Source organism: Rattus rattus, chromosome 1 (assembly GCF_011064425.1).
Source record: "Rattus rattus isolate New Zealand chromosome 1, Rrattus_CSIRO_v1, whole genome shotgun sequence".
NCBI lineage: Eukaryota > Metazoa > Chordata > Mammalia > Rodentia > Muridae > Rattus > Rattus rattus.
The window spans coordinates 20,660,380-20,687,325 of NC_046154.1; the positions used below are offsets into that span (position 1 = coordinate 20,660,380).

The 26,946-nt window shown below is 53.9% G+C and overlaps 1 protein-coding gene across 1 annotated transcript in view; it reads right to left on the bottom strand.

Annotated features, from left to right (window-relative positions):
- Positions 1–26,946, bottom strand: part of Hspg2 (heparan sulfate proteoglycan 2) — a 101,612-nt gene that overhangs the window by 2,990 nt on the left and 71,676 nt on the right. Inside the window, exons 51-91 of the mRNA XM_032895875.1 lie at positions 26,201–26,346; positions 25,978–26,113; positions 25,388–25,539; positions 25,130–25,265; positions 24,887–25,038; positions 24,119–24,254; positions 23,787–23,938; positions 23,239–23,377; positions 23,003–23,154; positions 22,352–22,487; positions 22,103–22,254; positions 21,071–21,209; positions 19,977–20,128; positions 19,649–19,793; positions 18,452–18,597; positions 18,021–18,162; positions 17,525–17,676; positions 16,906–17,047; positions 16,658–16,798; positions 15,904–16,038; positions 15,558–15,739; positions 14,816–15,011; positions 14,439–14,618; positions 13,928–14,188; positions 12,311–12,515; positions 10,559–10,656; positions 9,851–10,117; positions 7,907–8,016; positions 7,593–7,740; positions 7,398–7,514; positions 6,479–6,590; positions 5,061–5,205; positions 4,880–4,979; positions 4,613–4,722; positions 4,398–4,506; positions 3,137–3,235; positions 2,621–2,842; positions 2,110–2,354; positions 1,641–1,812; positions 1,409–1,531; positions 1,259–1,315 (exon numbers count right to left, since the gene is read on the bottom strand). Coding sequence (XP_032751766.1) covers positions 1,259–1,315; positions 1,409–1,531; positions 1,641–1,812; positions 2,110–2,354; positions 2,621–2,842; positions 3,137–3,235; positions 4,398–4,506; positions 4,613–4,722; positions 4,880–4,979; positions 5,061–5,205; positions 6,479–6,590; positions 7,398–7,514; positions 7,593–7,740; positions 7,907–8,016; positions 9,851–10,117; positions 10,559–10,656; positions 12,311–12,515; positions 13,928–14,188; positions 14,439–14,618; positions 14,816–15,011; positions 15,558–15,739; positions 15,904–16,038; positions 16,658–16,798; positions 16,906–17,047; positions 17,525–17,676; positions 18,021–18,162; positions 18,452–18,597; positions 19,649–19,793; positions 19,977–20,128; positions 21,071–21,209; positions 22,103–22,254; positions 22,352–22,487; positions 23,003–23,154; positions 23,239–23,377; positions 23,787–23,938; positions 24,119–24,254; positions 24,887–25,038; positions 25,130–25,265; positions 25,388–25,539; positions 25,978–26,113; positions 26,201–26,346 — 6,141 coding nt within the window. The remainder of the gene's footprint in view (positions 1–1,258; positions 1,316–1,408; positions 1,532–1,640; positions 1,813–2,109; positions 2,355–2,620; positions 2,843–3,136; positions 3,236–4,397; positions 4,507–4,612; positions 4,723–4,879; positions 4,980–5,060; positions 5,206–6,478; positions 6,591–7,397; positions 7,515–7,592; positions 7,741–7,906; positions 8,017–9,850; positions 10,118–10,558; positions 10,657–12,310; positions 12,516–13,927; positions 14,189–14,438; positions 14,619–14,815; positions 15,012–15,557; positions 15,740–15,903; positions 16,039–16,657; positions 16,799–16,905; positions 17,048–17,524; positions 17,677–18,020; positions 18,163–18,451; positions 18,598–19,648; positions 19,794–19,976; positions 20,129–21,070; positions 21,210–22,102; positions 22,255–22,351; positions 22,488–23,002; positions 23,155–23,238; positions 23,378–23,786; positions 23,939–24,118; positions 24,255–24,886; positions 25,039–25,129; positions 25,266–25,387; positions 25,540–25,977; positions 26,114–26,200; positions 26,347–26,946) is intronic.

Below are 26,946 nucleotides of genomic sequence, written 5' to 3' on the forward strand. Positions count from 1 at the left end.
GAAGTCAGAGAGGGCATGAGATTCCCCGGCACCAGAGTTACAGGTTAGTTACCATGTGTCTGCTGCGAACTGAGCCTGGGTCCTCTGAAAGGGTAACGTGCACTTTTAAACACTCTGCCATTTTTTTTTTTTCTTTTTTCTTTTTTTTGGAGCTGGGGACCGAACCCAGGGCCTTGTGCTTGCTAGGCAAGCGCTCTACCACTGAGCTAAATCCCCAACCCCCATTTTTTTTTTTTTATTTTACTTTTTAGTTTGTGGACTGGAGAGATGGCCCAGTGGAAGAGCACTTGCTCTAGAGAACTTGGGTTCAGTTCCTGACACCCACAGAGGCACCAGGCATGCCCACACAGACACAAATGCAGGCAAGACGTGCATATACACATAAAATAAGAATTTTTAAAGGATTTATATATTCTTATTTCTTTATTGTTATTTATTTATCTATTTGTTTATAGCTTTTGTGACACGGTTTCTTTGTGTAGCCCTGACTGCCCTGCAACTGGCTCTGTAGACCAGGCTAGCCTGAAACTCACAGAGCTCCGCCTGCTTCTGCCTCACAAGTTTATGTGTCTATGTCTGTGCATGTATGTGTGTATCTCTCTCTGTGTATGTGTGTCTCTCTGTGTCTGTGTATGTGTGTCTCTGTGTGTGTGTGTGTCTGTGTGTGTGTCTCTGTGTGTATGTGTGTGTATCTGTGTGTGTGTGTGTGTGTGTGTGTGTGTGTCTGTGTGTATGTGTGGGTGTCTCCTTGCGTGTGCATGCGCAAGTGCACGTCAGTCTTGTGGAGGTTATTAGAGATTTTCAGATCCCCTAGATCTGGAGTCATAGGTGGTTATGGGCTGCCTGATGCAGGTGATGGGAACTGAGCTCAGGTGTCTATAGGAAGGAGCCTCAGGTACCCTTAACCGCTGAGCCATCTCTCCAGCCCTGTTGCAGATTTTTACTTTTAAATATGTGGAATTCCAGAGAATTCGAATCCTACATTATTCAAATAGGTACACATTAGATGCTTGCTGACCGAAGGGAGCTGATGTCACAGTGGTTCAAAGGCTTGCCCAAGGCCACCTTGCCAATAAGCCGCATGTGGCTCTGTCCCTTTGCTCCTGCCTGTCTGTCCCCGTATGAGTCCTTCTCATGGGTTTGTTTCCCTTGAGGACCCAAGCTGAGGTATAACTAAGTGGAGAAAATGGGGCTGAGAGTCCAAGACCAAGGAGAAGCCGAGGCCTCCATCTGCCCAGCTGCCCACAGGGATACATACCATTGCCTCCGCTGCCTTCAGGGTGCCAGTCTGACTCCACTACGCCATATCCAGCGCCTGTGGGGAAGGATGGGCTCTAGTTGGTGGACACAGAACTAGGCAGGAACTGGCTCTGGCCCCAGAGGAAGGCACAACACAACTACCAGGTACCTTGTTGGCAGCGTGGACCAGAGAAGCCAGGGAGACAGAGGCAACGGGTACCCCGGCAGGTGCCACCATTCAGACAAGGTTCTTGGAGCTGGCAAGGGTTCTCCTCATGCTCACAAAGGTCTCCTGTAAGCCAAGGTAGAGATGGGTGGGCGTGCAGGGTTTGAGTTACCATCTGACCCTTGGGCTGCTAGTCCCATGCCCTGCTGTGCCCTGGCTGGGCTGGCCCTGGTACCTTTGAAGCCATCTTGACAAAGGCACTGGAACTCATATTCGCCCGCAGGCATGCACGTGGCGCCATTCCGGCAGGGCTGGCGCTCGCACGGGGAGCTGTCATAGCACTGCCCTACACCCCGGCTGCCCAAGAAGTTGTAGGTGAGGTCCAACCGCTTACCGTTCACAGACACCTGTGGGCACAAGGGCACCAAGGGACTAGGGGGGGTGTGGAAGCCCGGATGTGCCAGCAGAGTGAGCATGTGATAGAGAGAAGTCAGGCAGGGGCACAAAAAGTGACATGGAGCCCTGAGTGTGGAAGGGAGGCCTTGACGCTGAGTCCCGTGTAGCCAGTCATCAGTGTGACTTTAAAGCGGTTACTTTTATGCCCGTTTTGGCATAATAGTATGATTCCAGTTGTCCTGGGGGTGGCGGGTGGTCCCACATGGACCCCTTCCCTCCCACTGTCCCTCTCGGGGGCCGCTCCTCACCTCACCCACACAGCCACGGAAGTGAGCACTCATGTTGGTGGCTGGGGACAGCTGTACAGAGGGCTCCACACCACCCAGGTAGAGTAGGGTGTGCAGGTTGAGGCCCTGGCTCTTCCCTGGCGAAGAGCGTAGCACAGGGCGCCCTCCGTCCACCCGCAGGCTGCCATCCTTGTTCAGGCGCTCTGCAGACACTCGGTGCCAGCGTCCTAAGGCCAGTGGCTCGAGGCTCCGCAGCACAGCCAGACCTGAGGAGACCATTTGTAGCACTGGGTCACAGAGGATCCTGACACTGCCCCGCTCCAGGATATGATTAACCGGGCACTGCTCAGCTTCGAGGACTCTCTGAGGACTTTGTGGTTAGAGGGTGGCCTTAAAGTCACAGAGATGTGTTCAAGGACAGACCTGAAAGGACTGGTTCCTGAACTTACCTCCTCTTGTCTCCATAGTGACCCAAGGATAGTGCGGAAGATGACACCCAGAGTTTCAGTCACACATGGCACCTAGGGCTTACCTGATCCTAACTCATAGCGGAACTCCAGGTGGCCGCCAACCATCGCTAAGGACACAAAGTCTTCCACAGGCCCACTCTTGCCCCCACTGAACAGTAAGAGCCCATCGGGTTCCAGTGGCTTGAACTCTACATCCAAGCGTAGCTCGTGGTGCGTATTGGTGAGAGCGGGTAGTACCAGGTAGGAGCCAGCACCAGACATCGATGGGGTGGTCACCGTCACACCTGCAGTAGTAGCCAGAGCTTAGCCAGGAGCCGCGGGGATAGCAGAGTCCTGGGAAGGGCCTCCACCATCCCCCTGCCCTAGCAGAGTCTCAGGACCAGCCCTGCCCATCAGGTTGAGGATCCCTGGGAAACAGAAGTCCTCTCGGAGAACCCCAGGGAAGGGACTCAGGCTTCCAGGAGTGTCCAGTTGATTTTAACATCATCTTTGTCTAGATTAATTTCACCACTGACAGGACTTGCTATAGCCTCAGTGTGCCTTGTGCAATGTTCCCAGGCACCACAAAGAACACTCACCTTCTTCACACCTCATTCCTGAGCGGCCCAGGTGGCAGCGACAGTTATAGCCTCGACCATCTGGCCGGTTCACACAGGTGGCGTCGGGCCCACAGGCCTCTGCAGGCACAGTGAAGAGGCACAAGAAATATGTCAGCAGAGGAGAGTCTCATGCCTAACCACTGCCTCTCACCTCCGGGGGACCTTGGCTCTTAGGGTCAGGCCAGCCTGGGAGGACTGCTGGGGAGGAGGGTAATCAGAAGGATCTTGCCAGGGTAGGAGCGCCAGGACAGCTGTGGCAGGGGTGACTGGACCTGTGTTTGTTTTTGCTTTTAAGCAGTCTGGCTTTGTAGCAATGGCTATGTGGAAGGCAGCAGCTCAGTCTGGTTTTGAACTGATACACGATCCTTCTGCCTGTGCTTTCTGAGTGCTGGTATTACTTGTAAGTGCTACCACTCAGTATGGTTTTTTTTGTTTGTTTGTTTGTTTGCTGTTTTGTTTGTTTGTTTTTGTTGTTGTTTTTTTTTAAGACGGAGTTTCTCTGTGTGACAACTTGGCTTTCCTGGAACTCATTTTGTGGAGCAGGCTGGCCTTGAACTCACAGACAGCCACACACAGGGAGCCTCTAGAGTTCAGGGATTAAAGGTGTGAGCTACCATGCCTGGACCTTGTTCGCTTTTTGAAACAAGGCCTCCAGTCATCCAGGCTGGCCTCAAACTCACTCCTTGATGACCTTGAACTTCTGACCTTCTGCCTGTCCTCATTTCTAAGTGCTGGAACTATAGACATGCTCCAGCATACCTAGTTTATGAGGTGCTGGGGTGGAAGCCAAGGCCTTGGGAGTGCAAACATCAGGTGAATACTCTGAGTTTCTCTGAGTCTTTGTAGCCCAGGCTCACCTGGAACTCATGTTAACCCTGTCTCAGTCACCCAAGTCCTAGGATTATAGATTATATTGCCTAGCTTGTAATAATAAGACTGGGGGTGGGGTTGGAGTGGGGGGAACAGTCAAGTCCGTGGCCAAGTGGCAGAACACTTGTCTAGCATGTGCAAGACCCTGGGTTCAATGGCAATGCATACACAGACACACAGACACACAGACACACACACACACACACACACACACACACACACACACACACACGGCTGTACCAGGGGGAAGAGTGCAGGACATGGGTGCCTGACTCATGTCATGGAGAAGTAGAAAGAGGTTAGTCACCATCATGGGCTAGGTCTTAAGTTCTCTTGGAGGAGGAATGAAGAACTAGCATCCGGGGCTCACCTGGGTGGCAGTGCAGGGCTTGCGAATGCTCACAGCGGCTGCCGGTGAAGCCAGCAGGGCAGACACATGTGTAACTGCTGCTCTCAGAATCATGGCACTGGCCCCCATTCTGCAAAGCAGCCCCAGACATCAAGCCAAGGAGACCACAGCCTTCCCCCTCCCCATCCCTAGATGGGCAAGCCAGGGCAGCCAGGGACTGGTATAGGAAGAGGCACCTGGCAGGGTCGGTCCTGGCAAGTAGGGCAGTGGGAGATGCCATGCGTTGTGAGGTTGACGTCATGGAAGACAATCTCCTCGCCTTGGATGCGCAGCTCACGTACACAGCCTGGCATGGGGGGAGGGGCAGGGTTAGGGGAGGCAGGATGAGCATCTGGAGGGCACGGGAACATGACCAGCAGCAATGCACATCTTCAGTGCTCCTGGGGCTCTACAATCAGCCAGGCAAGTTTAGCTGGGGGGTGGTGGGGAGAAGGAAGGCTCACCTACAAAGCCGCTACTCAGCCCAGCCTTGGGGATGGCACGGTAGTCAGGATAGCCACCCAGATACAGCTCCTCATTCAGGTCTAACCCTTGGAACTTGCCCTGTGGAGGTGGGTAAGTCAGGTCCAGCTACTGACGTGGGTACAGGCTGAGAGCTGGGAATGGGGACAGGCTGGGTCTCACCTGGGAGGTCCCGTTGACAGGGGCCAAACTGCCCACAATCATAGATCCTTGAGTGAGGCTTCGTAGGAGGGTCACAGTGTGGAACTGGCCTAGGGCCAGAGGTGTGGGATGGCGGATAGTGGCCATGCCAGAGCCTGCATCAAATCTGCTCCATGGGATGGGGCAGGGGCAAAAGAGTGTTTGTAAGATGTCTTCAGACAGGCCCAGGCTGGGCAATAGGACCCAGGGGAAGGAAGGTATCATAATTCCTTGTTACTGCCCTTGATCCCCTCCCCCTCCCAACCCCCACAATTACCACCGCTTCCAAAAGCTTTTCCCTCACCACCTTTCCCTGGAGCATCTCCAGAGGGGGTTCTTAGGGCTGAGAGAATTCTCTGCTCTGAGGTCCTGAAGCCTAGTGCCTGACCTCACTGCATTTGCCTCTGAGATGACCTTGATTTTCCAACTAGAGTGGCTACTCCCATAGGGCACAACCTGACCTGTTGTTCAGACCTGTTCCTACCAGTGCCTGGCACATGGTAAGAGTCAAGCAAGTAATTATTAGATGGATGAATGACTGGTGGAAGGGTGAATGAATAAATGGGTGAGTGGAAAGATGAGTTGATGATGGTTATGTGAATGGGTAAATGGGTAGGTGGATGCTTGGGTGGGACAGACAGATGGATGATGATAGAGGGTGGATGAGTAGATGTATAGGTAAATGGGTCGGTGGATGGACGGATGGATGGATGGGTGGATGGGTGGATGGGTAGGTGGGTGAATGGATGGGTGGGTGGGTGGGTGGGTGGGTGAATGGATGGGTGGGTGGGTGGGTGAGTGGGTGGGTGAATGGATGGGTGGATGGGTGGGGAATGGATGGGTGGATGGGTGATGGGTGGATGGATGGGTGGATGGATGGATGGATGGGGTGGATGGATGGATGGGTGGATGGGTGGGTGAATGGATGGGTGGGTGGGTGGGTGGATGGATGGGTGGGTGCATGAATAGATGCATGGGTGGGTGGGTGGATGATGGGTAGATGGATGGATGGATAGGCAAATGGGTGGATAGTTGGATGGGTGAATGATGGATGGGTAAATAAATGGGTGGATGGATGAATGCATGGATAGATGGAAGGGTGGATAGATGGATGGGTGGATGGGTGGGTAAATGGATAGACAGATGGACATATGGATGAATGGATGGATGGATTGATGAGTGCTGGCCTACAGTAGTTCTAAATCTTTGGAGGCTCTCTCCCCTACCTGCCTGGGATATGGCACCTACTCCAGTAGACCAAGTGGTCATCAGCAGTGACAGCAGCCACTCCTCTAGCATCACGATAATGTAACTCAGCCTAACACAGGCCATGGCCAACTAAACCCTGTGTCCAGTCCCCAGCCCATCTCTCCCTCAAGACGTGGGGGAAGAGATCTCACCGGAACTCAGGCCTTCCGCCCACGAGGCCAAAGGAGATGAAATCCGGTTGTCTGTTGGCTAGGTTGGTGGGGCTCCCTGGGGTGCGCTTCTGCCCGTTGTACAGCAGCATCCCTGGAGGGCATAGTAATGTCAGCAGCCTCCCTACCGCCACCCCTTCCAGCCACCAGCCCTCCGTCACTTTCACTTAAGCTCTTACACCAGCCTTCAACCTTTCTAATGCTGTGACCCCTAACGTGGTTCCACATTGTGATGACTCTCCCAACCATAAAATTATTTCTGTTGCTACTTATAACTGGAATTTTGCTACTATCATGAATCATAATGTAAATGTCTGTCATAATCATAATGTAAATAGTCTTAGGTGACCCCCGTGAAAGGGACCCCGCAGGTTGAGGACCATGGTCTTGAGCCTTTCCATTCTTTGATACCTCACTCTGGCACGTGGCCAGGGGCCTCCCAATCAGAGATTCAGTGGCCCAAGAAGAGCCATGCTAAGAGCTCCAAGGTAGAACCTGACTTTTGGGTCATGCATCCTTGGGGTGTGCCTGAAGGAGGAGAGGGAAGCAGAAACTCACCTGAGTAGAGAAGGAGACCTGGACAGTGAAAGTCAGAGACCAGCAAGATGAAGAGATGAGAGAGAGAGAGAGAATGAATGAGATCCATCAGATAAAAAAGGACTTTGAACAGGTCAGGAAGATGGACCAGGAAGGGTTGGGCATCAAAGCACCCATGCAGCAAAAGCAGGTGGAGACCAGAATGCCACAGAGGAATGGGAAAGCAAGGAAGCAAGAGAAACCCAGTGAGGCTCTGGACAGGACAGGAGCTTCTGTCGGGGTTCATACTGTGATGACAGATCCAAGAGACAGGCCCCCACCCGACCCCAGGCCAGCCTCCCAGACCCACGAGGGGCCTGCTCACCATCCGCAGAGTCTGGCCGGAAGGTGATCTTGATCTCGAACTTCCTGTAGGCGTCTTTGATGGTGGGAAGTGGCAGGAAGGAGTAGGGTGTCTGGGTGAAGTAGGGCACCACTCGCTCTGCAGAGAGAAGACTGTCAGAGAAACCCCCGTGGGCGAGTTGGCGTGTGCTGCCAATTAGGGCTGGAGTCGTCCTACCTGGCACCTGCAGATAGGCAAAGGCTTTGACCTTGCCCTGCCTGTTGGTGGCAGTGCACACGTAGGTGCCAGCATCCTCGGGGCGAACTGATGGTAGCATCAGCATGTTGTTCTCCAGGCGGCTGTCGGGTGGCAGGTCACCATCCACCTGCAAACATTGGGACTTAAGGCCTGGCCCTGGCTCATGCCCCTACCTTGCCCTAGGCCTGTCTTCAAGTTGGACATTCACTCTTGGCCAGGACCCCTGGCACTGAGCTGGCTCAGAGCTCGTCCTGGCCTGGAGGAATGTCGGCTGGCACCTGCCCAGCATTTACCTTGCTCCAAGTGATGGCAGGCGTCGGGTAGCCTGAGGCCATGCAGGGAAAGACAGCTGCAGAACCGGCAGGCACTCGGACCTCTGGGGGAGTTGAGATCTGGGGCAAGGCTGAGGAGACAGACAGAACCATCATGTGATAATGGCTTCCACCAACTTCATGCCACCTTATGTTTTTTTCTAGTCTTCATTCGACTCTGGGAGAGACAGGCACTGTGCTCACTGTATGAATGAGGGGCTGTGATTGTTCACTCCGGGTTGGACAGAGGGGTCAGGCACTGTACAACCGGGACCTCAGAAGCGGGTGATGGGGCACTTTAAGTGAGCGGGACAAAGCAAGTCTCAGAGTTTGGAGTAAGAGGAATTGCCTTTAAAGAAGACAGGTTTGGGGTTGGGGATTTAGCTCAGTGGTAGAGCGCTTGCCTAGCAAGCGCAAGGCCCTGGGTTCGGTCCCCAGCTCCGAAAAAAAAAGAAAAAAGAAAAAAAAAAAAATAAAGAAGACAGGTTCGAGTCTACCGTGTGCCTACACTGTTTTTCCTCCCCATGATGTCTATTTACTTATTTATTTAAAAATTATGGGGCTGGAGAGATGGCTCAGCGGTTAAGAGCTCCGACTGCTCTTCCAGAGGTCCTGAGTTCAATTCCCAGCAACCACATGGTGGCTCACAACCATCTGTAATGAGATCTGGTGCCCTCATCTGGTGTGTCTGAAGACAGCTACAGTGTAAATAAATCTTTAAAAAAAAAAATTATGTCTATCTGTTCATGTGTCTCTGTGTGTCCACGTGCCAATGACATGTGTGTGGAAGTCGGAGGACAACCTCAAGGAGTCGGTTCTTTCCTCTTACCATGCGGGTCCTGGAGCTTGGTAACAAGTGCCTTTATGCCATCTCCACCCCCTTTTTTTTTTTTTTTAAAAAAAAAAAAAAGGAAGCCGGGTCTCTCACAGCCCAGGCTGGTCTCTACCTTCTCTGTGTCTGTAGCACAGGGTGGCCTTAAACTTATACATCCTCCTGCCTTCACCCTGGAGGTGCTGGATAATAGGTTGTATGTTGATTTATTTATTTTGAGATGGTGTCAAAAGAATCAAAAAGAAAAAAGGTTGGGGATTTAGCTCAGTGGTAGAGTGCTTGCCTAGGAAGGCAAGGCCCTGGGTTGGGTTCCCAGCTCTAAAAAAAAAAAAAAAAAAAAAAAAAGAGAGAGATGGTGTCTTATTATGTAGCCTAGGCTGGCCTCAAACCCAGGATCTTTCTTCCTCCATCTCCTGAGTGCTGGAATGGCAAGTGTGCACCGACACTCTTGGTTTCGTGTCCTCCATTTCCATAAACTCTGCCATCAGACTAGGGTATGGGTCTCCTCCATCTGAGTAAGGGCTACCTTTCCCCGTCCTCCTTCTCCTCCTTCTCCCCCTCCTCCTCTTGCTCCTCCTCCTCTTTTATTTTTATTTTTATTTATTTATTTTATTTTATTTTATTTTTTTGGAGTTGAGGACCGAACCCAGGGCCTTGCGCTTGCTAGGCAAGCGCTCTACCACTGAGCTAAATCCCCAACCCCTTATTTTTATTTTTGACGAAAGGGTCTCACTATGCACCTCTGCCCTAGAACACAATATGTAGACCAGGCTGGCGTCAAATTCAGAGATTGGCCTGCCTCTGCCTCTGGAGTCAGTGAGCCCAGGGATCCACCTGCCTCTGCCTCCCCAGAGTGCTGGGATTAAAGGCATGCACCACCACACCAGGCCTACTTTTTCCTCTTGATAGCCCTTGGCGTGCAGCCTGCTCGGACAAACACTCACATCCATTCATTTGCTGGGAGAGCTATCCCTTAAATAGGGACACAAGGAGGTCCCCAGGAAAGCACAGGAGTGATACAGCACCATGGAGCCGGCAGCCCTGCAGGGTCCTGTCCCTCCCAGGTCCCTTCCATAGTCCCTCATTGTCTCTACCTTGTACCAGCAGCAGCACGTGGGACTGGGTGGTGCCAGCAGCGTTGGTAGCGGCACAGCGGTACTGTCCTGCATCAGCCAGCTCCACATGGGCAATCCTGATGACGCTTCCGCTTTGCACGATGCCAGACCGCAGGCGCCCTCCGACTTTGCTCCATGTCACCTGAGGCTTAGGGTCACCCAGGGCCAGGCACTCAAACTCGACAGAGTGGCCGACTACCACGGAGTGCACCGACGTGCGGACATTGATAAGCACTGAGGGCAAGGCTGGGGGAGGGGCGGAGTGGTGAGCCAGGCTGAGGGAGGGGAGGGGTGGTGGGGAGGGATGGTGGGGGTGGTGAACCAGCCAGGATGAGGTCAAGTCTAGGATGGCTTGGAGCACTACCACTCTTGACATCTCTTGGCTTGCTTTTCATGTGGTCACTCATGCATCCCTTAAGTCTGTGTTCACTCACACACCCAAGTAGCTGCTAATTCACCCTTTACTGCTCTACTGAGCACCCATTCATGCACCCGGTTCCCTTCTCCCCTTCCTTGAAATACTGGTAACGGCCATTACTCCATGCAAGGTGCGAGCAAGGGAAGTGATTCTCTTTACCGTGCACGTTTACGGGGCTTCCTGAGGAGCAGGGGCAGGCCCTCTGTATCACCCCTTTTCTTTCTCATCTCTGGCCCTGCTCTTTGCAGAGGCCTGAAGCCACCTCCTACCTTGAACAATTAGCTGGGCAGTAGCCTGGGCTTGTCCCCAAGGCCCATGGGCCTGACAAACATATGTCCCTTGGCAGCTCTGGTCTAAGTTCTGGATTCTGAGAAGAAAGAAGGTACTGTCAGAAGTGAGGCCAACAGTTTTACAACTGTGTGAGTTAAAACAGAACGTGGGGCTGGTGAGCTATGGCTCTTGTCCCACAAGCCAGATGACCTGAGCTTAACCCTGGGTTCTACATGGTGGAAGAGGAGAACTGACTCCTGCAAATTGCCCTCTGATCTACACACGAGTACATGTGTATGTGCCTGTACACATACAGATACACATGTAGACATGCAGACAGGAACATGAGATAGACCAGCTCCAGGGCCAGCATCAGAGACCAGGATGCAGGTGGGCAGGATGATGTACCACACCACTCATACTTACTCACCCACTCATTCACCCACCCACTCACTCACTCACTCACTCACCCACTCACTCACTCACCCACTCACTCACCCACTCACTTACTCACCCACTCACTCACCCACCCACTCACTCACCCACCCACCCACTCACTCACCCACCCACTCACTCGCCCACTCACTCGCTCACCCACTCACTCTATCCATCAATCTATCTATCTATCTATCTATCTATCTATCTATCTATCTATCTATCTATCTATCTACACATCTACCTACCTACCTACGTCTCTATCTACCTCTATCTATCTATCTATCTATCTATCTATCTATCTATCTATCTATCTCTATCTATCTATCTCAACTATCTATCTATCCATCCATTCACCTATCTACCTATCTATCTATCTATCTATCTATCTATCTATCTATCTATCTATCTATCTATCTATCTCTATCTATCTATCTATCTACCTATCTACCTATCTATCTATCCATCCTACCTATCTACCTATCTTCTATCTATCTATCTATCTATCTATCTATCTATCTATCTATCTATCTATCTTTCTATCTACCTACCTACCTATCTATTGCCTATCTGTGTAATTGAATGTTAGGCCTCACCACAATAGGCCAGTGCTTTACCACTAAGCTACTTTTTCTTTCGATTTTCACTCTTTATTCTGAAACATGCGCTCAGTTATGCTGTGCAGGCTGGCCTTAACTCACTCTGTAGCCTTGAACTCAGAATGCTCCTCCTCAGCCTCCCTATTACAGGCCTGGCCACCAGGCCGGGCGACCACGCCCATCTCAGACAGATTTTTCTGCTCTAAGGCTTACTGTCACACTGGCTCAAGGTCTCACAGGGACTGAGCTGCAGATCTCTGACCCCAGAGCTGTTTGCTTGCCTTTAATAATAGTAGGGACGCAGAGAAGGACACAGTGGCTCACCTCTGTAATCCCAGTACTTGAGAGGCTGAGGCAGGAGGATCACAGCTAGTTAAGAGGCCACTCTGATCTACACAGTGAGCTTCGAGCCAGCCTGAGCTACAGAGTGAGACCTGGTCTCAGGAATCTAATACCAAGATAGCAAGCCAAACCGGAAGCGAAGGAACACCGTCCACCGCTAGCAGACGGCCTTCGGGGTGCAAGGAAAGCATTAGCCATTTTGAAGACAACAGCACGTCAATAACCTACGGCTGTGAAAACCAAGAGGACCAGCAGCTCACTCAAGGACACTGCGCTGAGGTGGGCCCCACAGGCAGACAAAGTGACTGAGCCTCAGTGAGCCTTAGGTTGGGGGCAGAGGGGCTGAGCCTATTCCTTGCCCAACACTGGACTCACCGGAGGACTCCATCTTGCACACTGTGTCCAGGAGGCAGCTGACCGCCCTCCTTGAGCCAACGAAGGTGGGTGCCATGCTCATTGGGCACCGCACAGTGGAACTCAACGCTGGCCCCTATGCTCTTGGTCTCTTGCTGAGGAGTGACTTGCACAGTAGGTGTGGATCCTACTGGGGTGGAAGTGTCAGGGACATCGCCAGAGGAGCCTGCGGAGATTGTGAGATTCATTCATTCATCAAAGGATTGATTTAGCGCTGACTGATCGGGCTACAGGGCCTCCTGTAGCACAGGTTCTCTTCAGACTCATTGTGTAGCTAAGGAGGGCCTTGAACTTTGAACATTTGATTTCCCTGCCAGAATGCTGGGATTACGGGCAGGTGTCCCCACATCTAGTGCGTGTGGTGCTGGGGATGGAACTTGCACGTTAAACACGCTCTCCACCTACTGAGCCGCAAACCCGGCCTAATCACGTGAGGTTTTACGATAGGATTTTGAGACGAGGACTCTCATCTTTATCCAGGCTGGTCCTGAACTCCTAGGCTCAAATGCTCCCTCAACCTTGATGAGCTTGTGACTTATAGACACCATCACGCCTGACACCGACGGTTTTTCTGCACACGTGGATACGTCATATCCCTCACGCGCTGGGTAGCAGGACACCCTCACCTCAGTAATTCAAGGGATGTTCTTCTGGCCGCTCCAGCCAGACAACAATGCCCTTTCAATATAGAACTGCTCGCCCGTTTGCTCACTCAGTCAGGCATTGGACACACATAGGGGCCATTGTGGGGCTGGGCTCTGTGTCTCAGAGTCTGGATCCTTGGGCAGGGAGGGTGGCTTAAGACAAGAAGGGCTGGAGAGATGGCTCAGTGGTTAAGAGCACTGACTGCTCTTCCAGAGGTCCTGAGTTCAAATCCCAGCAACCACATGGTGGCTCATAAACCATCTGTAACGGATTCTGGTGTGTCTGAAGACAACTGCAGTGTACTCATATACATTAAATACATAAAATATTAAAAATGAAAGAAACGCTGAGGTTCAAGGTGAGACAGCTTAGCTAACTAATAGAGATAACCTTAGTTATCTCTGAGGCCACAGTCTAGGCTCCTGACCAGTGAGATAGGTGCTCCGTTGCTCCTAGAATTTCCTGTCCAAAGGCTCGTGTGGCTCTGCAGGAGGCCACAGGGACATCAGAGTCGTCAGAGATACACTGGGATCCTAGGCTCATGAGAGACGGCCCTGTCACTTGCTCTGTTTCAGTCATGTGTTTACTTTCTCTGGGCCTGTGGTAGACAAGCTGGGGACGGGGGGGGGGGGAGGGTCTGCGACAGGGCTGTCCAGGCCCTACACTGAGTGTCCTCCCTGTCTGGCAGGTGACGTAACTTTCCTGGTAAGTACAGAGTAGGTATCGAGCAGACTGAAAGCTAAGGAGTGTAGAACAGGAATGGACGGAGGGTTTCTTGGATACGGAAGCTGCCGCAGGCCTTAGAGAACGATGCTCTTCCTGCTGAGGACAGGTAAACAGGCTGAGGCCTTTCTACCCCAAGGGTACGTGCCAGTCAAGCAAAGGCCTAGTGACCAGTGCCATCTTCAACCCACGGAGACTCCGGTTGCTTACCTTGGACCAGCACTTGAGCAAAGGCCTCAGCGGAGCCCACCTTGTTGGAGACCTGGCAGCGGTAGCGGCCAGAGTCTGCCGGGCCCGCGGGCTCCAGGCGCAGCAGCTGGTTCCTGGCAACTGCCTTCTCAGGGAGAATGCCGCCCACACGACTCCACTGGTAGGTGAGTGGGGGTGTGCCGTGAGCCAGGCATTGCAGTTGAACCAGTTTCCCTGGCTGCACTGAGGTATGCTCTGGAATTATGGTGGCATAAGGATGACCTAAAGGACACACAAGAGTTCAGGGGTCGGGGAGAGAAAGGGCAGAGGTCACAGTAGGAAGCTGGAACTGAGTAGTGCAATCAAGCACTTAGGGGGTCAAGGTGGGGACATGGTGGCAGTTGGGGCAGGCTCTGGAGTTCTCTAGATGGATGGGGGTCCTGGGGTTCTGCCCAAGGAGGAGGATGACAGGGGCACATAGATCTCCATGCAACATTGACTGAAGTCCAAGGAGAGGGTTTGGGAGCCTTACTCTCCACGTGCAGGACAACAGTAGCTTCAGCGTGCCCAGCAGAGTTGGTGGCGTTACAGATGTACTGTCCTGAGTCCTGCTGGGCCACCCGGGGAATGACCAGTGTGTTGCCTTCTATCTGGTGTTGCCAGGGCAGTGGGGCACGCAGCTTGGACCAGTGGATGGTGGGCGGGGGGTTGCCTATGGGGTTGAAGATGGCACTGGTCACTAGGTTGTTCCAGGGACCAATCGAGTGTAGGGGATGATAGGAAAAGGTTCTAAGTGACCCGTCCCTCCGGGGACTGGCTCAGGGGATGTTTCTGGGATGAGAGATGCAGTCAAGCCCCAGGCCAGAGCAGCACAGATCTGCCTTTCTTTGGGTTCCCACCCCACCCCACCTGTGGCTGAGCAGTGTAGAGTGGCCGTGTGTCCAGCCTCCAAGGTCAGCTCGGCTTCTTCCACCCGGACCTGGGGAGCTCCTGGGGCTACAGTGCCAGTGTTGACGATCAGCTCCACCTGCTTTTGTGCTGTGCCTAGGGCATTCTGGGCTTGACACACATAGGTGCCTGCGTCCGATGGCTTCACCGATGCGATCTAAAAGAAGGAAGTCAGATTTGGGGGGTGCGCAGCAGAAAATCTGGACATGAATTCCTTCCTTTGAATTATGATTATTGCTTTCTTTCTTTCTTTTTTTTTTTTCTGAGCAGTGGTCTCATGTAGCCCAGGCTGGCCTCGAACTCTACCCTCGATGAGCATTGTGATCTCCTGAACCTCCTGCCTCCACACCCTGAATGCTTCAAGTACAGGCAGGATTCGGTTCATGGTAGGGAAGCCCTTTCCCAACTGAGCTACGTCTCACGCAGATGCTTTCCTTTCTAGCTCCTCTGTGTGCTGCTGGATGGCTCAACCTCCCAACTTCCCATGAGTTCATCCATCTGCTTAGGTACCAACCTACCCATCACTCAGCCACCTGTCCACCCTGCAACCCCATCCCAGGCTTCTGTGCCCTTCCTTCTCCTTTTCCGACTTCCACCTTCCTCCTCTTCTCTCTCCACCTACTTTTATGCCCCCTCTAGACACCTGTTTCAGTCGGCTCTTAGAAAAGACCTCAGATGCACACACGGAACAAACCAAGCTCACCTTCAACATCGCGTGGCTATTCATGAGCCCAAATATCCGTGGCTCCAACTTGACCGGGACGCCGAGTCGGGTCCAACGTGGGGAAGAGCGGGGTTCCCCAGAACTGACGCACTCCAGGGTGATGTCCTTGCCCATCTTCACATGCACAGGGCCCTCAGGGAGCACAGACACCGTCGGGGGCCCTGAGAGAAAAATGATACACAGAACTGTGGGTTACATGTGAGTCCACAGCTGAATACCACGTATGTGAACATTAACTTACAGGGCAGGCAGCGGTAGGGTGGGCTTTAAACCTGGAGAAGCTGGGCCGGCAGGAGGGGCAGAGCCATAGGCTGGCGTCTCTTACCATGCACACTGAGATTGACGACGCTCTGGGCCACCCCATAGACGTTGGAAGCCACGCAGCGATAGGCTCCATGGTTGCTGGGCCGGGCACCCACAATGGTCATGATGGAGCCGTTGGGGCTGATGTGGACGTTGTCTGTAGGGTTGCATTGGGAAAGCGTGATGGTTAGTGTCAACCGTCTCTCAACAGGTTCTGGAATCATCTAGGAGTGTCAACTGAGAGATTACCTGGAATTGGTTAATTGGCGTGGGAAGGCTCATGTTAACTAACTGTGAAGAAAGCTATTCCCTGAGAAGGGAATTCTGGACTTTATGAACAGAGATGGTGAGTTGAACAGGGGTATTCATTCATTCATTCATTCATTCATTCATTCATTCATTCATCTCTCTCTGCTTTCTGATGGTGGATGCCAATGAGCAGCTGCTTCAAGCTCTTGCCGCCTTGACTTCCCTGCTTTGATGGACTACATCCCCCAGGCCGGGACCTAAAATATGTCCTCCCAAAGCCCCCAGTTGTAGTCACCTGGGTATTTTATCACTACCCGGGAAGGCTAGGGATAGATAGCCCACTGTTGATGCTTTGTGCCTGGGCACAGGACTTGAAGTCAAAGATGTCAGAAAGTGGGAGTCCTTGGAGTCTCCTGGGTGCTGCTCCGTCATTACACGGGTGGGTTCAAGCCTTACTCAGAGCCACTCAAGAATATGGTATGGACCCTGACCGCCACACCGGATAGCCCAGGCATCCAGCCACTCACCCTCCAGCTCTTGGTTCCGAGTCTTCCACTCAAGGCTGATGGGTGTTGCTCCCTCGTGGATGAGGCACTTGAAGCTGGCATCTTGGCCCTGTTGTACCGTGCTGCTGGGTGGCTCAATGGAGATGACAGGGCTTCTGAGGCCTGCATGGTCAGATACTAGACTTAGCACGGAAGGCTGGCTCTACCCAGGTAGGCCCTGCCTAGGCTCCCAGACTCCCTTCCCCACTCCTGGCATTCCCCACACTCACGGTAGGAAGACCCTTCACTGGCGGGGACTGTGATCTTGAAGGAAGCCTCGTGCTCAGGGTGGGAGCTACCAGCCACTCGGCACACATACTCGCCCGAGTCAGCAGGGGAGATATGGTAGAGCCTCAGCAGGGAGCCGTGAGTCTGCCAGAGGGAAAGAGAAGGAAGCCATTAAGGGCTCTGGAGAACGAGGTTCCCAAGTGAGGCTGTACCTCCAGGAGACTCAGGAGCTAGGCCTCCAGCCATGGGGCTAAAGGAGCTTCCTGCACGAAATCTCTGAAATCAACCCACTCTCTTTACTGAGGAGGAAACGTGTTCAAATGCTAGCTGTCAAACAATGCTGGGGATGGGGGTTCGGGTGTGGGTGTGGCTGGGGTGGGGGGGGGGTGTAGGGGTGGGTGGGCATGGGGTGGGTGTGGGTGTGCGTGTGGGGGTGGGGGTGAGGGAGTTCCAGGTCTCTCAACAACTGGTCTCTTGGTCTGGGAAACAATTCCCTGACAGATACTTGGTTGGGTCCCATGATCCCATGAATGCTGGAGTCTGCATGAGGCTTAGGCACAGAGGAGACTATGAGAGGAGACCGTACCTACCCTGGGTCTCTCCCCATCCTGACCTAGTTACCTGGTGACGGGCAGGCAGGCTGCTCCCTCGTTTGTGCCATGTGACCTGGGCATGGGTTTGCCCTGGTACCACACAGTTCAGATCCACAGTCTGCCCTTCAGCCAAATGGGAGGAGGAGGACTCTATGTAGATGGGCTGGGCCAGCCCTGGGGCTGTGGGCACAGAGATGGGGAACAGTTAAGGCTCCCGGTGTGAGAGCAAGGACCTAATGGTGATGACATGGCTGAGCCCTATCAACCAAGGAAGTCTCCCTTCCCTGAGTCTGCAGTGTCTTCTTGAGACACAGGACTGGGTTTCCATCCATTTAGGGTGACTAAAGGACTAGGGACCCAGACATGGATCATGGGAGCTTTGACGTGGGTGGGCTTGATCCTCAGCCATAGCAAAACCAATACCACAAGAACAATGCCAAGCTTAGCCAGGTGTGGACAACTGTCTGTAATCCTAGAACTTAGGGCAGAGAGGAGTACCTCACCCACAGTCGCTTGTCACTCACCAGGGATAGGGCTGGGTTGAGAGGCCTCGATGGTAACCAGGACAGAAGCCTCCAGGGTACCTGAGCTGCCGGTCACTTGGCATGAGTACTCGCCAGAGTCCGCTGGGGACACCCGGTTCAGCCTCAGAATGTGGCCATGGACCTTCACAGAAGAGAGAGAGGGGAGAAGGGCTGGGCCACCCTGGGCTACACAAAACTCTGCCTTATGCAGCAGACAGTTCAGGAAGTAGGTAGGGTCTTGAAGAAGTGGTGTTCTCTCTTATAGCAAGGTGCTGGGGACTGGTTTGTATCCAGTCTGTTGGCAACCACTTGTCCCTAGGGGCTGTACAAAGTCCTCCAAGCTATCACTGACTGCTGGGGCCAACCTCCCTTCAGGGATGGGCTCAGGAAATGGGGAGGAGGGGCACATGCTTGCTTCCCAGGCTCTGTACCTGGTGCCCGGCGGGCAGGCTGCCTCCACGTTTGTGCCATGTGACCTGGGCATGGGCCTGCCCAGGAACCACACAGGTTAGATCCAGGGTCTGTCCCTCAGCAACTTGGGAGGAAGAGGTCTCGATGCGGATGGGTGGGACTCCACCTGGGGCCAGGGCACAGCTAGGGGTCAGCGGTTAAGGCCTCTTGGCCCTACTGTGTAGCTAGATTCAAGGGCTTCTTCCCCTTTTCAGGCCACTCAGATCTGGAGGGTAGAGCTCCGAGAATAGGGTGCCCCTCTTCCTCCTAGTCCATCCCACCCCAAGCCTGGGCTGCCTTTAACTCTCAGAGTCACTGTGCCAGTCCCCTCTATAGAGTCACTGACGCGTCCCAATCTCCAGTGAGATGGTAGCTAAGAACTCAGTCCTTGGGGCCAGACTCAAAGAGATCAACCCCCAGCATGGCCATTTAATGGGTGATCTTTGGAAAAAACTAACTCTGCACCTCCGGTTCCTCGACTGTGAAACAGAGAACGATCATCCTGCCTCAGGGCTAACGGGATGAAATGGACGTCACATGCATACGGTGAGGGTTGCTATCTGGGCAACCGACAACTCAGACGTCGCATCTGATCGGAGTTCCCATCATGGCCAGCTCCCCGCTTCTCGTGTTTTCCTCTAATGGCATCGCTTTTAAAACCCTGAAGTCCTAAGCCCTGCCCTAGTGATAACTACCATGAACCACAACCGATCTGAGGTGCCACAGTTGTTCCTATGCCACAGCTAGTACATACTCCTTGAGGCACACCTCAGATGACTGCTAACACCCTACAGGACAAGCTAACACCCGTAGGGACCTCACTGAATTGCCTGTACAATAAGACAGCACTATGTTTTCCATTATCCTTGTCCATTGAGGACAGCAAAGTGGAGAGGCAAAGTTCTTTGTGTGACATCCCCAGGTAGGGACACTGGGACCCAAGCCCACTGAGGCCACACTTGCAAGCTTGTGTTCTCAAGCCCCTGAGAGAGACTGGACCTCACACCACACAGCCTGGCCGTCTATTCTGTAACATCAAGGGTAGGCAAGAGACAGGGGGCAGAAGTCTGCAATCAGATGCCTGATGTCTCCAGGTCCCACAGAGCCTTTCTTTTGCCCAACTCGGCTGCTGGTCTCTCTCCCTGTCTCTTTTGCCAGACCCATACAGGGATTCTCACCGGGGACGTGGACATTAGAGGCAGACGCTGTAATTGAGACCAGGACGGAAGCCTCCAGAGGGCCAGAGCTGCTCAGAACGCGGCACACATATTCACCGGAGTCAGCTGGGGACACCTGGTACAGCCTCAGCCTTGAGCCGTGGGCCTGGCCAGGGATGGGGCAGAGTCAGGGGAGCAGGAGTAAGATGTCAAACAAGAGCCCTGGACGGTTGGGAGCGAGAGTCCAGCCTCCCATCCAGCTGTGCAAGGTATCCCCTGCAGGGCTCTCAGATCCCTCTCCTGGGCATGGCTCCCGGACACCATCTCTCATTTCATTGCCATTTCATACCTGATGATGGGCGGGCAGGCTACCCCCTCGCTTGTGCCATGTGACCTGGGCATGGGCCTGCCCAGGGACCACACAGTTCAGATCCAGGGTCTGTCCTTCTGCCACATGTGAAGAGGAAGACTCAATTCTGATTGGTACAGGACTGGCAGGGGCTAAGGACAGAGAAGAACAGGGCGGCCTGAGTCAGATTCTCAAGCGGGGTTTAGGATCCACAACGCACCAAACCTGGAGCCCAGGGCAGGCTCAGCTACCCCTTGGCAAGCAACAATAGCGTGCTAGGCTCTGCTCTGAGGACCTGCATCCTTGACCCACATTTAACCTTCACAATTCCATATTCTGTTATGATGGAAATGCCTTTTTATGCGGACTTGATTGATTGATTGATTTTTAAAGATTTTTTCGTTTTATTTATGAGTACACTGTTGCTGTCCTCAGACACACCAGAAGAGGGCATCCGATCTCATTACAGATGATTGTGAGCCACCATGTGGTTGCTGGGAATTGAACTCAGGACCTCTGGAAGAGCAGCCAGAGCTCTTAACCACTGAGTCATTTTTCCAGCCTGTACTTATTTATCTGGGAGACAGGGATTCACTCTGTAGCCCAGGCTGGCCAAATCTTGTCTTTTTGAGATGGGGGTCTCTTACTGGCCTGGAAGGCTCACCAGGCAAGCTGAGCTGGCTGGCAGATGAATCCTCCTGTCTCTGCCTCCCCCACGCCAGGCTCACAAGCATTTGGCATCACACCCCGCGCTTTTATGTGGGCTGGAACTCAGTTAATGTGGCAAGCACTTTACCGACTGAGCTAGCGCACCAGCCTACAAATCAAACTTCTTTCCATTGCTTCTTCTGCAGGACTCGGGTTGCCCCTAGAGTCTCTGGCATTCTAGGCAAGCGCTCCAGCACCGAGCTACATCTCCAACCCTCTTTTCACTTTGTTTTTTTGAGACAGAGTCTCACTAAGTTGCATAGACTGGCCTTGAACTTTGGATTCTCCAGTCTCAGCTTCCCAACTAGCTGAGATTATCGGCCTTTGCCACTAGGCCAAGTTGTTAACTCTAATTGTCCCTTTCCCGGATCCGAAGTCAGACTCACCGGAGGGGCTGTTGGTGTTGGGGGAGACAGAGATCATGATGGAGGTCTCTTGGGCGTCAATGTTGTTGTTGGCTCTGCAGACATACTCGCCGGAGTCCGCCACTGACATCTGGTGTAGCCGGAGACGGGAGCCATGGGCCTGGGACAGGGTAGGGACGGAGCTGGGGTCAGCAGCCACAAGGCCCCTACTGACTCCAGCTTCTGCTAAGCCTGCAGACGCTATATCTCCTTTTATTTATTTCTGTGTATACGTGTTTTTGTGAGTCTGTATGTATGGGTGGGAGCGTGGTGACTGTAAATGCGCACGCGTTGGTACACGTGCTTGTACTTGCGTGTAGAGGCCAGAGGAGGGCGCCAGGTATCCTTCACTATTGCTGATAGCTTTGTTGCTTTGAGCGTTTCTGTGAACTCCGTGTTTGGCATCTAGACTGGCAGCCAGCAAGGCCCAGAAGCACTCTTGTCTCTGCCCACCTCAGCGTTGGGATTACAGGTAGGTGCAGAGCAATGCCTAGCTAACACTCTCACGTGAGTGCTGGGATCTGAACTCAGGTCCCCGCACACTAGAATGGCTTGGATTTTTTTTACTATACAGCGGAGGTTAGCTCTGAAATGTCCCTCTCCCAGACAGAGTTTCATCGTGTAGCCTTGGATGTTCTGGAACTCGATCTGTAGACCAGGCTGGCCTTGAACTCGCAGAGATCCACTCGCCTCTGCCTCCCAAGTGCTAGGATTAAAAGCATGCCCGGCCAAAAAGGCATGCACCATCAAAAGCGTGCGCTTTGAACTTCTGATCCTTCTCCCTTCAGCCCCCTGAGTGCTGGAACACAGCACGACTCCTGGCTTATTGTTGGCTTGTGAGGAAATCTTCTTGCAAAGCAGCACTCTATAAATTGAGCCATTTCCCTAGCCTGCTGGCTGCTTTTTGTCTACTCAAAGTCCAAATCGATGGAGTACATGGGGCATGAGACAAAGCCCCGCCCACTCTGAGAGATCCAAGGGCCACCCCACTCCACAGCTCCTTTCAGTAAGTACCTGGTGTCTGAATGGCAGGCTGCCCCCACGTTTGTACCATGTGATGGTGGCCTGGGGCCGCCCAACCACCACACAGTTCAGATCCAGGGTCTGTCCTTCTGTCACTGTGGGAGACGAGGTCTCAATCCTCATTGGTGGGGAGACACTGGGCACTGGGGACAGAGCAGGGGAGGAGAAAGAAGACAGTCAGGTGACAATGACAGTACTGGGGATCCTCTGACTCCCCACCCTTGTCCACCACATTCTCACCATGGGACGGCCCTCTGCTCTCGATGGTAACAATGAGAGAGGTCTCCTGGGAGCCAACGCCATTACTGACATGACACACATACTCTCCGGAGTCCGCTGGGGTCACTTGAGGGATCCGGAGGCGGGAGCCCACAATCTGGAGGGGTAGAGGGCGGGGAATAGAGGCAGCAGCTAAGTATCGGCGCTGTGAACACCGGATTTCGGAAGTCTCCCTTCCCGACCTGACTTGGGTGCCCAGCAGCCTCAGTGTCTTCCTGAAGCTCCTAGTGTGACACCCCCTGGGTCCTGTGGAAGGAGCCTTTAGTCTTTGTGCTGTTCCTATACCTCACCCCTCCAAAGGCCTACTGAGTGCCCACAGCGGGCCCCACTTGTCACACCCTTCTGTCCCTTCAGCTCACCAGCTGTATGAGGGCTGACACCTATCTTACTCTGCTGGGTTCAGCAGCTCCAGGCGCAAGCAGTGGCTGCAGCAACCTCTTCTGAGGAGCTGGAACCAGGGCCAATAGGATAGGTCTATACCCTAGTGCCAATCCGAGACTACCCAGTGGAGATGCTCAGTGTTTGTTGAGTGACTGAATGAGCGCAGGGCCAGAGTCTAGAATCCACTCTAGACTTCCCACCAGAGTGCTGTCCTATTTTTTGGCTCTGTACCTGATGCCGGCTGGGTAAGCTGCCTCCACGCTTATACCAGGTGATGGTGTGGGGGGTAAGGCTGGCAACCAGGCAGTTCAGGTCCAGAGTATGGCCATTGGCCAGCGAGGGTGACGAAGATTCAATGCGCACAGGGTGCACCACACTCTGGGCTGTGACGAGACAGAAGGCAGGCTGTGGGTGCAGCCCGGCCCCTCGAAGCCCCTGTCATTCACTGCCACCCCTAAGACACTCACGGTGGGAGGGGCTGAGGTGCTGCTGGATAGTGACAAGGACAGAAGCTTCATGGGTGCCTGAGCCACTGACGACACGGCACACGTACTCCCCAGAGTCAGCTGGGGTCACCTGGAGCAGTCTCAGCCTTGACCCATGTACCTGGGAGGAGATGGGGAGAGGTGCCAGGTTCAGAGACCAGCATGGTAGTCACCCACCAGACTCTGGTTGCCTTCTCTGGCTCCCTCCCAGCCCAGTTAGCTAGTGATTGCACAGGTTAGGACCCGTTAAGTCCCCTTGGGCTTGCCACCTGATACACACAGGGCCGGCACTCATGATGGGGACGTACTTGACAGATGACCTTAAGGATCAGAGAAGTGAAGCAACTAGCCCAGAGTTACCCAGCAGGCAAGCGGCAGAGTACATCTGAAGTGCTGTGATATGCTTGAATACACAGCCTGAACTCACCACCTCACCCCCCACCTCCTCCACCCCCTACTCTCCCTATCCCCCACCCCCACCCCCAGCTATGAGGGCTCTTTAGGTTCTCCCTTAGCTTCTCGTCTCCTACCTGATGCCGGGCAGGGAGGCTGCCCCCACGCTTGTGCCAGGAGATCTGGGGGTGAGTCTGCCCAGCAACAAGGCAGTTCAGATCCAGGCTCTGCCCTTCTGACACGTGGGAGGAAGATGACTCGATTCGGACCGGAGGGGTGACCCCGAGTGCTAGCAACAGAGGGCAGAGTGTTGGTCTCCAACAGCTGAGAGACAGCTGTGAGTGGGGTCACGGGGCCCCTGGATTCATGGAATGTTGTCTCTAGGTCCTGCCATGGCCACAGCGAGGAGCCTCCATGTGTGGTATCCAGCTCTATCCACTTCCCATCCCCTCCTAACATGGCTACTTACCGGGCACAGAGCCTGCAGGTTCAATGGCGACCAGGACAGAGCTCTCCAGAGGCACGGGCCCTCCCTCCACTCGACACACATATTCTCCTGAGTCCACGGGAGACACCTGGTGCAGCCTCAGCAGGGAACCATGGGTCTGGCCAAGAGAAGGTGACATTAAGGGGATTCCTTCCAGGACTCCAACACAGCACTCACAATCTGCCAACTGCTGCCCTCTTTCAGCCCGATGGCTTGGCCATCGGCTCTGGGTCGTCTGGGTCTTGTCCTCAGAGTGGGGGCTGCTGGGAGAAGCCCCTGGAGAACTGGCACACATTTCCCCACACTGCGTCAGTGCTAAGCACACCCTCTCCGATCCCAGGCAAGACCCTCTGCAGTGCTGCCCTGACAACCGTAAACACTGCCCTCCCCTGCAGAGGTGTGTTGCAGTCAGTGGGGTCAAAAGGTTGCAAACCCCAGCACGCAAGCTGTTAAGCTGCCCAATGTTAGTTATGCACAAGCTGAACAAAACCACAACTGGACTTGGTCCCGAGACGACTCTGAGCACACGGACCACTATCTTCTTGTAGACCCTGAGTCTACACAGCACAGAGAGGCTGAGCAACTTCCTAAGGTCAGGGTAGTAGACTACGTATGACGCATACAGAGGCCGGCCCAGCACTGGCTTTGGGTCTAGCCACAGTAGAACACACCTGAGTGATGGGGCTCATGCTACCACTCCCACCCAGAATCTCCCTTCTCCTTGGCTCCTTTGCACCCCTTCTCCCCTACCTGGTGCCGGGCAGGCAGGCTGCCTCCTCGCTTGTGCCACGTGACCTGGGCGTGGGCCTGTCCTTGCACCACACAATTTAGATCCAGGGTCTGCCCCTCAGCCACGTGAGAGGACGAGGACTCAATGCGAATGGTTGGCGTGCTACCTGGGGCTGCAGGAAAAGCCACAGTCAAACCCCTTCTCTAAAGCTGCCCCAGCCTCCCCTCTCCTCACATCCCAGCCCAGCCGAGTGGGCTACTCACGGTAGGCGATGTTGGCCCCTTGGTTGCCTGTGACCTTGACTGTGATGGTGGCTTCCTGCCCATTGCCTGCCCTGCACACATATTCTCCAGCATCCGCTGGTGAAGCCTGGAAGATGTACAGGCGGGAGCCGCGGACCTGGGCCAGCCATGACAGGGATATAAGAGGGTGTCCCGGGAGGGCTCCATACCTGCCTACCAGGCTGTGACCCCTATATAGCCTACCACCCATAGACCCTTCGACGTTCTAGGAGTGAGTACCTGATGCCGGGCAGGCAGGCTGCCCCCACGCTTATACCATGTGACCTGCGCGTGGGCCTGTCCTGCTACCACACAGCTGAGATCCAGCGTCTGACCCTCAGCCACGGTGGGGGATGAGGACTCAATTCTGACAGGAGGGACAGGTCCAGGGGCTGTAGGGACAGGGGGAAGGTAACAGATACTTCCCAAGAGACAGGGCTGAAACTTCCTCTTAGAGCTGGCTGAGGTCAGACCCTTGTCTCAGAAATTTGACAGCCCTGTCTTGAGGCCCTGAGCTCAATAACCCTGATCAAGAGCCCAAGTTTTCCTCAAAGCAGGAAGCAGGAAGCCAGACAGACCAAGTAAGACAGGCAGGCAGTAAGGCTAGGAAGGAGAAGGGAGGCAGGAGACCAAGGGAGAGACATGGCCAAGAAGACCTTGATGGACGATCTGGGTCATTCAGACAAAAGCAGTCTGCCTAGACATGGCCCTGAAGCCAGAGCCTGGGTGGTCGCCTGTCCCCAGCTAGCAGTAGGAATCATAGATGGGGATGCTCCACCCTGAAAGTCTTCTCCCTCTTGCAACTTTCTGTATCACTGGGAGCCACTCACCAGGGATGGACACGGCAGGCTCGATGGTGACCAGGACAGAGGTTTCTATGTGCTCAGAGCCCAGGAGGACACGGCACACATACTCGCCTGAGTCGGCAGGGGACACCTGGTGCAGTCTCAGCAGGGAACCATGGGTCTGCAAAGGGGGTGGATTGGGGTTTAGGCTGGCCTTAAAGTGTCCCCGTCCATCCCCTCTAGCAGGCTGGCGCCGGGGAGGCTTTACCTGGTGCCGGGCGGGAAGGCTGCCTCCACGTTTGCGCCAAGTCACCTGTGCCTGCCCAGGCACCACGCAGTTCAGATCCAGGGTTTGTCCCTCAGCCACATGGGAGGATGAAGATTCAATGCGGATGGGTGGAGTGCTGCTGGTGGCTGGGCACAGAGAGGGTGGTTAGAGGCCTCTGGCCTCCTGAGTTGCCCACCTCCAACTCCAGACTCTGTCACCCTTATGACCTCAAGGTGACAAGGGACCCAAGGACTTTCTGTCAGGCCAGCCAAGAGTATGCATAGTAATGACGCTGTCCCCTTCTCAGAACCCCTGCCACAGCTTCCCAGCATGCTTCACGGGCCCATGCCACCTATGCATACCCCAACATTACCGTTCCCATCAAACTAAGCACATCCTGACCTGACTGGTGTTAAAACCACACCCCATATAAACTGGGTAGCCTATAAATGTCACAGTCTACCCAGAGCAGGAGAATGAGGTCATCGGAGGCCGAAGAACCGCCTCAAGGTTGATGAGGGGCAGAGTCCAGATTTGAACCCCTATCAGCAGAACTCCTGACTCGGTGTGGAAGCCAACACTACTGTTTGCAGGGAGAGCCTTCGGGAGTTTGAGGCAAGCTAGATCAGCATTCACTCCACCCCCAGCCTGCTGGCTTCCAGAGCAGGCAGCAGAGGCTGACAGGATACCCCTGTATCCTGATGGCCCTGGAGAGCTCACAGGCGTCCTTCTCTGTGCCTGGGAGA